The sequence below is a fragment of the Sesamum indicum genome, linkage group LG6 (assembly GCF_000512975.1).
Source record: "Sesamum indicum cultivar Zhongzhi No. 13 linkage group LG6, S_indicum_v1.0, whole genome shotgun sequence".
Classification (NCBI taxonomy): Eukaryota; Viridiplantae; Streptophyta; class Magnoliopsida; order Lamiales; family Pedaliaceae; genus Sesamum; species Sesamum indicum.
Window position 1 is genome coordinate 7,595,538 of NC_026150.1, and position 10,370 is coordinate 7,605,907.

The window sequence follows — 10,370 nt, forward strand, 5'->3', positions numbered from 1 at the left end:
GGATAGGGTATATAGGTCTCCTCCTAGAAGAAGAGGGTGTCTAGATCCTCTCATAGAGAGGAGGAGAAGAGTTCACACCAGGAGGAGGAGGAAGAGGAGGAGAGGGTGCTTCAGTCACTGATAGACTGGAGCTCTTCTACTCTGAAAACCTCCTCCATTGAACAGCTGCTCCAAGAGTTTCAAGTTCCTTCCTGCTTTATTGTGTATACTCCTTCCCCTATAAGTCATTCATTTCATCCTCCTCCAAATTGTTTGTGTTTTCTTGCGGCCCTGTTATGTTCAGATTTGCATTTTTCATCTCACTTTTTTATTCAAAGGTTGCTCGTCTTTTTTGGGTTCCTCTAAACCAAATTGTCACCAACTCTTTTAGGATTTTGGCCAATTTTTTTTATGGTTTTTCGCTTTCATGGTTCCTCTATAATAGCACGTGTTTTTGCCAAATGTTATCGCCTTAAACGAGCTGAGAAAGGTTTCTTTTGTTTTGTCCCTCGAAAGGGGTATCCTTACCACCTTCCAATTCCCCTAAACATTGAAAAAATAGAGAAGATTTTTGTGCAACGTGTAGGGTGGATGTATAGATATTTATACTTACAGAAAGAGTTAATATGTAATCAGATGGTTATAAATTTATTACTATAATTTTAATTGGTAAACTCCACAATAAATGCTGATGGATATATTTTTAATTCTGTGGTTGGTGATGAAATGGATTGTTTCTGAACAAGAAAGAATTTAAATAATTATTAGATGCATATGTATATGAGGATTGAGAAGAATGTGAGGGTAATTAAAGTAGATAAGATATGGAGGATTATAATTAGGGGCTCTAACCGGACAAATAAGGCAATTTGATTTATTATTATGATGCAGATTGTATTTGAATCGATAGTTTTGAAGGCTGAGATTTCAGGTCCTAATTAATAATAGTTCTTTTTAAAGAATATGTTTGGATAGTTTAAAATTAGAATTGATCTCAAATCCTTTGACTCTTATTTTGGATTAGATTTTGTAATGAAATTATATGGACGGATTCCACCAGGGTAAGATATTTTTTTCAGCATTATACGACGCGATTGCTGTCTTGTCTCATAAGGTATTATTCATACTAATTTTGTATGAATTTTATGATTTTATATTAAAAAGACACATTGTATTATGGAGTAAAAGCTTTGGAACTTATAAGCCATACAATATTAAAGGAAACCCTCTCTCCTTGTGATTATTGAAGGAGAAACAAAGATATGAATGGGATTTTCAATTCAAAGTCTGTCTTATATAACTGCAGACCAAGGGAAAAAATTACAGTGTCAGCCCTATAATATGGAATGCGGCAATTAATTTAGTTTTCTATTATTTTTATTTTGATAATTTTGTCCTATATTTTCTGGCATATTAAGAATAAAAATGATCAAAGATCACTAAAATGGCTGAAAAAGTGTGCACAGGACATGTATGTGGCCAACTTAATTAAATTTACTTTTCGACCATTTAGCAAATTCCTATTGCTTTTATCCTCAGTATGCCAAATTTTTTAAATTATGGGACAAAATAATGAATTCATACAGAATTAAAATTGCCAATCCCGATATTTTGAGTATAAAAATTTACGATATTTGAACCGGCTCAGATGATTGGACCTCGAACAACGATCTCGATCGTATCACGTTCGCCAAACGGATCAACGGGATCTGAGGATCACAGAAGATAATCAGGCCAGTCGGATTCGTCCCCTACGAAGACCTTCTGACGTCCAAGTTAATTATCGTCTTGAGATAGAAATATGCGAACTTAAATAGTTATTTTCATTGTATGAAAGTGAGTTAACTCTTAATGAATCAGACAATATATTTATAAGATGGACATTGAATATATGGTGTATACACGTATCATGATCTTGTGCTCCATCTTCAGATCAGATGGTCCAACGTTAATCCTGCTTCCAGATCGCACGGCGGATGAGCCTCCAGGATCCTAGCCATGGATCTTGCACGGGAATCCCTAATTTCTGCACGATTTTTGTCATAATAGCATATCTCAGCTGGAATACCATTTTTACTCTTAATGAAGAATATTTTCGTCTTTTGATAATTCTGCCTCATCAATACTCTACCGACGATAGCAACTTGACAGGATTACAGGCCTTTGAGGGGAAAGGGAGAGATCAAGTGTTTACAGATGGAATTACCAGTTATTGGCCATTTGAAAGTAAGAAGCTGCCTTCAAATATGATCAATCCTTTTTCTTTTTGAAATATAAAATGGAGCAAACTCCAACTTATTCCGTTTGTTTCTAGTACTGAAAGCAACAATGCAGTTGACAAATAAGACAGCCCTGTTTGCTTTGTGCTTGTCACACCTTAAATTTTTCTTCAAGTTGACCTATTTCAACATCTGATACAGATTTAATCAATAGATTGACGGGACAAGACGATCAGCGTAACAATCTTTTTTGATTGTATATCTCTTTGAACTCGATATTATAAGGTTTTTCTATCAATGTAAAATAATTTGTTTGAGACGTAACTAATGTCTAAAGGGTGAGTTTATCGTTACAGTTCTATCGTATAAGGGAGTAAATGTCTACCTGGGATCGAAAGGTGCATTTCCTTGCATCTTGTGCTGTCTCGGTGGTCTCCACTACCATACTCTGAAGATGAGTGCAAAACAGAATTTTTTGTGATAGAATGAAATCCCAAATGGTCCCCCAGATGAAGTACCTGCCTGTCTGTTTGTCTGTCTTATTCTTGTGTCAAAACAGAGGCTTTGGATTTGGACAATGGCGATGTTTCCTTAACTGACATGAACCACCGGTGGGGTGGGGTGGGGTGGATAAGATGTGAATAAAGACATGAGAGCAAGCGAGGGGAGCTCTTCAGTAATTCTACTAAACAACCTTCATATTCAAAATATTCATGAAGAAGATTAATAATGGAATCTCAGTTCATCTGAGACATTAAGAAATTACGTCCCGGTGTAAAATACGAACCACCACAAATATGACAAATATGCCTGACAGTTAAAGTGCAACCAGCATGCTGAATATGTATGAGTTCGGTTAGAATGCTGTGTAGATCAACACATGGATAGAAGAATGCAACCCAAAATATATTTCACCAACCGCGATAACTTGAAATTTCAAGCGTCCTCAACAAGGCAAGTTTCACACAAGCGTAACATTCAATTGTGCAGAATGCGCTTGGCAAGCACAATGAAGCAAGATTTCTGAACAATAGCCGAAAGGAAAAATAAAATGTTAACAATATTTCTCCGTTTCTTGAGGGTACATTAGTGCAACGATGGCTTTGCAAGATTAAAAGAAATAGAGGTTGACTGCATATAAATTTCCCATCAAGCAAACTAATATGTTTATCGATATGGGACCACATGCAAGTATCGATAAATGGAGAATGTGATCAATACTACTATATTATGCATAAGCACCAACAGAAGCACATATATGTAGTGCAGAAGTAAGAACAAGGGATCAGGGAATAAATCAACATTTGCCTCAAGCAGAGAACTTTACTGTCAGAAATGCAAGCAACTTGTAATGACAAAACAATTTCATTGACAGGGTTATTGAAATGATGGTAGAAAAGCTGAATATACTACAATCATCTAACAAACTTATCTCACCCAAAAACTAAAGATTAATACAGCAAGCAACTTATATAATTGAATACGTGTAATAATTCATCGTTAGCTTGAAACAATGAGGAACTCTCTTTAACTAGTGCACCAGAATGTATACTTTAGCTGATACTTGTCTGGCTCCATTCAGTACCCCCACTTGTTCCACAAAAACCATCTACTCCAATCTCTCTCTTCTATATATATATATAATGATCACACACACATACACCAAAAACACCTACCAAATGTTTGTTTGATTTCTTGTTTTGTTTGCTATATAATGGTACTCTTAGTATAGAAACTTGGAAGAACCCTCAAGTTTGGATCCAGGCTGGAGGATCATCATCTGAATTCCGAGGCCTTATGGGCTTCTTTAAGTGGTTTCAGGTCGAAAGTTTCGGGTTTTGTCAACCAAATATTGTCCAAGCGTGAAAATCCAGGGCGGAAGTTCCTGTCCCTGACGGGGTTCAAGGAATGCTTTGAGATGATAGATGTCGGCAACCGGGCTTTCGCGAAGCTGGTGGTGGAAATAGACTACCCGATGAGCCAATGGGGTGGGAGAGCCACCGAGGAGTATCTAAACTACACGTTGAGCTTGCTGGACCAGCTTAACTCAATCAACTCCTTCGTTTCTCATCTCAGCCAGGCCAAGATTTCAATTTCTCATGCCCTGAACCTGATCAGGAATTCCCAAACAGCCAAGAGCCTGAAGAACATCTCGGGAAGAAGTACTGGAAAGGACTTGAGGTTTGAAGGGTCAGTAACGATGGGAGAAAGGCCTGTTTGTGAGAAGGAATTGGTGGTTCTCCAGGCTTTGATGGTATCCAAGAAAATCGCGCTCTTGGCGCTTGGTTTAGTTTTATCAGGTTGTTCTGGTGACGCTAAACCATACATGGAAGTAAGAAAATTCGGTGGAGGGTTTGATGATCCCCTGATAACAGTTCTGGAAGCACGATTCTGCCACGAGGTGACAGAAATCCAGCAGGGAACTATGGAAGAAGTGGAAGAGGTAAACAGAGCAATGGAGCGCCTGCGTGTGGCTATTTCTCCTGGACGGTACAACGAAGCCGTGGAGAAACTGAAGACGAGATTGGAGACGCTGGAAAATTCAATCCAGGGCATTCAAAAGCAAGCAAATAAGCTGTTCTCTGAAGTTTTAGCTACAAGAAATAAGTTGTTGGACAACATTAGGCTCACAGGATAGAATTCGTGAGCTAGAGTTAGTAGTTTAGCTGTGTAAGTTGTATACAAGTTGCAAAACATTTGTTAAGTAAATTATTGTGTATATAAGTTGAGAAAAGAGATCTCATTATAAAGTCTAGCCAAACACATCCTTTTCTATGATTGTTTGAATTATTATCGAGCATAAAAAATTGTATTCGAATTTCATTTGATTATTAATCTAATCGAGCTTAATAATTGGAGTAAACACGAATTTGATTTCAAATAATTTAATATATTTAAGTATATTTTATTATTTTTGCATTAATCGAATTGAGTTCAAACCGAGCCCAAAAGGTTATCGACAATTTTATTCAAATTTAGTTTGTTCAAGTTTGACAAATCAAATTGAAACGAATTTTTACCAGTGTAGGATATTTTTTCAAGATTATACGACGCAATTGCACTCTTGTCTCATAAGGCATTATATATACTAATTTTGTATGAGTTTTATGATTTTTTGTATTGAAAAGGTACATTGTGCTATAGAGTAGAAGCTTTGGAATTTATAAGCCACTCAATATCCGTTTCTATGATTGATTGAATTATTATCGAGCATCAAAAATTGCGTTCGGATTATTAACCTAATCGAGCTCATTAATTGGAGTAAACACGAAATTGAATTCAAATAATTTTATATTTTTAAGTATATTTTATTGTTTTTACATTAATCGAATCAAGTTCAAATCGAGTCCAAAAACTTACATTTTGAAGGGTGGAGTATAACAAGTGTAAGAACAATAGCAAATGTCCTGTTGGGGGTTACATTTTGAAGTTACTTTGTATGGTAGGGCATGTGAACAATACGTCTGGCAATAATCCTCCTTACAACCAGGCAGCGGTTTTTGTATGGTGCACACGCCCTTTGGTGATTGTCCTGGATCTGCACACACAAGAACATAATCAGAACCAGTAGTATACGACACAATCGATGTATCTACATACGTACAAATATTTAAAAATATTCTCATAAGCATGCGTAATTACCCTGAGTAGCAACAACAAAATCGAGAACAAGACTGAGTAGAAGAATGAATAGAACAACGGGGACACAGAAATTCTTCATCTCCAAATCTTGTTGAATTTAATTTGCTTGTAAATCAAAAATTTTATCCGTGAGACAAGATTTTATGTGCAATGTGTAGGGTGGATGTATAGATATTTATACTTATAGAAAGAGTTAATATGTAATCAGATCGTTTTAAATTTATTACTATAATCTTAATTGGTAAATTCCACAATATGCTGATGGATATATTTTTAATTCTGTGGTTGGTGATGAAATGGATTGTTTCTGAACAAGAAAGAATTTAAATAATTATTAGATGCATATGTATATGAGGATTGAGAAGAATGTGAGGGTAATTAAAGTAGATAAGATATGGAGGATTATAATTAGGGGCTCTAACCGGACAAATAAGGCAATTTGATTTATTATTATGATGCAGATTGTATTAGAATCGATAGATAAGGCTGAGATTTCAGATACTAACTAATAATAGTTCTTTTTAAAGAAATATGTTTGGATAGTTTAATATTATAACAGATCTCAAATTCTTTGACTCTTATTTTGGATTATATTTTGTAATGGAATTATATGGATGGATTTCACTTCTCAAGAGGCGCCTTCCACAACGCGCATCATGTGGCTAGTTGTTCGCTGACTACTTTTGTCAATCGCAACACACTCCCGCTCGGCACTAACGTAACGCGCCGACAGGAATCACAAAAGGGAGTAACAATCACACAACAACAAATTGCCCACGCGATTTCAGAAAGGAGCTTTTATTAATGCTGAAAAGTGCGTATACAGTAAACAACGATGCTAGAGCAAGGAGATCGCCTTGAGTGGGACTCTAACACGTCACTAAACCAAGCTTCTTGTACTCATTTCCCCCTATAATAGGCTTAATAAAAATAAATCCTAGTGAGAGCAGTAGATACTAAAAGGATTGAAAAACGCACATCAGGAGGCCTAACGTTCCCTAAGCAATCTAAGCAAAACAAAACAATGTAACAAAGCAAAATACAGACCAACACTTAAGACTCTAAGGTTGCAGAAGTCCAGCGTCTGTCAGCGAAGGTTGATTGGTCGGCCATGTAGAACGGTTGAGTGGCCGAAGTGTGCGTCAAAGGTGCCGAGTGCGTGGGCAGCCCATGACACCCTCCCCCACCTGAGTGGTAGAAACACCTTAAGTTTCGTCACAAGGTATTAATAAGATAGTAGAATTTGATGGTTATTACATTCCTAGTAGAGAACACTTAATCGATTGCATTAAAGGGGCAAAAGTGTTTTCTAAATTCGATTGCAAATTTGGTTTTATCAAATTAAGATGGAGAGTGAATCAAAGAAATTTACTGCAATCTCCACACCACAGGGACAATATATCTGGAATGTGCTTCCAATGGGTTAAGCTAATGCACCTCAGATATTTCAAAGAAAAATGGATAATCTTTTCAATGATTATTTTGAGTTCATGTTTGTCTATATTGACAACATACTAATTGCATCTAAAAATATGAAAGAAGATATTAAACGTTTTGCAATATTTTCCGATGCATGCCATAGAAAAGGTTTAGTACTTTCTGAAAAGAAAGCTACTTTGCTGTCAATAAAATTGAATTTTTAGAAATTCTTATTGATGAAATAGGGATTGAGTTACAGGAGCATATTGTGGAGAAAATCCGCAATTTCCCGGACGTGCTCAAAGACAAGAAGCATTTGCAGAGCTTCTTGGGTGTTGTTAATTTTGCATATATATTCATTAAGGAGCTTGCAAGATATAGAAAGGATTTTCGACCACTCTTAAAAGAAATGGAGAGTTCAAAGTAGAAATGGGAAGAAATCCACACGAAAAGGGTTCGTGAGCTGAAACAGGTTTGCAGTAACCTGTCAAAGCTTGTTATACCATAGGACGAGAATGAATTGGTAGTCTATACAGACGCCAATAACTACAGATGGGCAACAATGCTCATGAAGAAGACAACTATAGGGGAAGAACCTTGTAGATATACAGGAGGGTTGTTCTCAGAACAACAAGCCAAAGTTCGGCACATCAACAAGTTGATAATACTAATGTCAAAGCTTTCTTAAAGAATAAATTAAAATCAAAATTAGAGAAAGCTCGTATTATCAGATGGCAAGCTGAATGCCAATATTTTGTTTTAATATTGTCGTTATAAAATCTCATTAAAATATTCTTGCAGATTTCCTGACGAGAGATGGAGGCATCTGAAGCAAACTCCATCATGTTGAGACTCAGGCACCTTCAAGAAAACCTCGAGAAGCTTGACAGAAAGTTCGGACAGCTAGCAGTTAATGCCCAAGTTGCCGGACAAATTCAAAGAACCGATCTAGACACTGTCCAGATCGCAATAAGGAGTTCCTTATTAGCATCCATCTCGCTATGGAACGACTTACGAGAACCAATTCGAAAGGCGTCACCTTCGAGGATGACTCACGAGTTGAGGGAGCATGGCCCAAAACATGCCTTTAGAGTACAGGGCTCTAGACATGTAGTGTCGGATTCAACTACCGATTGCACAAGGCCATCACCAGACTCTGGTGAAACGGCAACAATTGAGTCTCAGGAAGTGCAAACTCCTATTGATTCAAGTCAACCCAGCACCTCCGGGGTTAAGGAGGGAGAGATTAGCCTTAGGCCAATGACCGACACCTCTAAGGTTAATACTAATGATAGAATCGCATTTTGTACTTATTTCGTAAAATATTTTAGCCTATTTTGTGATCAAATACTCCTAATTAAATATTATTTTGCAGCATTAGGACAAAAGAATTGGAAAATGAAGAAAAGCACCAAAATGGAAATTCAAACAAGACTCAAACTCAAATTCTGGCAAGAGTTTGGAACTGCTTGGACTACCTCTGATGAAGGAAGAGTTTAACTAGGATTATAATTTTATCTCTATAAGTCTTTTAGTTCAACTAGGAATCTACTTCTAATCCTAGTAGAACTAGGTATCTAGCTATTATAAATAGGTGATGTAATTCACTTTAAGAGACAACTTTTGAACTCTTCTATTTCTCTACGTTTTTATATTATTTTGCTTTTCATGCGTTCTTCCATGAGCATGTCTAGCTAAATCTCTCATTCCGGTTGAAGACTTGGTGAACGCTTAAATCCAACGGGTTGTGAGATCTAATTTATGCTTTCTACTTTTATTCATATTGGTATTTGTGTTGTTCTCTGTGCTTTTATTACAAATAATCTGATTTATTGTCAAGAATATTTGCCTAGCCAATTGAACTTTCAAATCCGTAATTGTTTGTTTAGTTCGATAACTAGTGGTAACACAACATAATTGATTATGTAGAAGTTTTCGATTATGTTGTGGGGAATGCACAATCTAACTTAAATAAATCCTCGTAGGAATTTATTGGTTAGAATTGGGCCTTTCTAGTTCTTAATGCTGTCGGTAAATTAAATCTTGAGGACGTCCCCAAGGATCAACCGTGGAATTAAGCGTGATCCTGTCTTTAACTGGAATACTCTCCTCTTCTATTTATCTCTTCTAATTTTATTAGCTTTTTAGTTTTATTCTTCTTCACAATCAAAACTCCCCCTAATTATTTTCGTTTTTGAAGGAATTAATTTAAAACCAATCTCTGTGGATTCGACCCTATTCACACATCTACAAAAGTGTTCGTAGGAATTATTTTTGGTGGATTCGACACCCATCAACTAACTAGTTAATATCTTCTTATGCTTGGCAGGACTACCAGCGTATGTGGGAAAAATTAATTTCCCGCAAAGGAGTTAACCCAGGCAAGACCATTATCAAAACGTTCGAAAAATGTAACAGAGTGTGGATGTTAAAGGGGTCTAAACCAGAAGATGTACAAGAATGGTATGATTTTGGAGCTCTTGCTTCAGTTCATACTATGTCACCGAGTTTTCCAAAAATCTCAAAATTTCCGGAGTGGATTAGTGGGGTGGTCTTTGATTCATGACAAAACAACCCCCACTTAAAGAGAGGCGACATTTTGGAGATAAAATTCGTTTCAGTAGCTCCAGAAACTGCAGGAAAGGGGTTTGATCCAGCATTCCATTTCATGAATCTGCAGAGGCCAGATATGGTAGCTTTCAATAAATCAAAGCTGCCTCAGGCAAAGTTCCCCTGGTATTGATCATTATTGAAGATAGTATCTCTACCAGAAGAGCTTGGGATTTATGGGTCTGACTCACGGAGATAGATAAAGTCAAGTATCCATTCAAAATCTTCTCAAACAAAGTGAATGGATCATTCCTGTTAAATTTCATGATAGAAAAAGGTACTGAGTTCGCAGAAAGCTTATTCGAGAAAAAGAGGATATTAATTTGGAAAAATAAGCTGCCAGCGACCGATGCCACAAGAATGAAGACGTGCAACATGTTGCATGTTGGGCAGTAGCAAAACCATTTGTACCCTTGCTGTGAGAAACAAGAAAAACCCCTGTCCGGAATAAAGATTCGGGTCACAAAAAACAAACCCGAATCGGACCAAGACAAGGGAAAG

The 10,370-nt window shown here is 36.7% G+C and overlaps 1 protein-coding gene across 1 annotated transcript; it reads left to right on the forward strand.

Moving 5' to 3' along the window:
* On the forward strand, positions 3,400 to 4,836 carry LOC105164219. Its single transcript, XM_011082830.1, has 2 exons — positions 3,400 to 3,408; positions 3,931 to 4,836. Exons 1-2 carry the CDS (start codon positions 3,400 to 3,402, stop codon positions 4,834 to 4,836), a joined length of 915 nt encoding a protein of 304 aa, XP_011081132.1.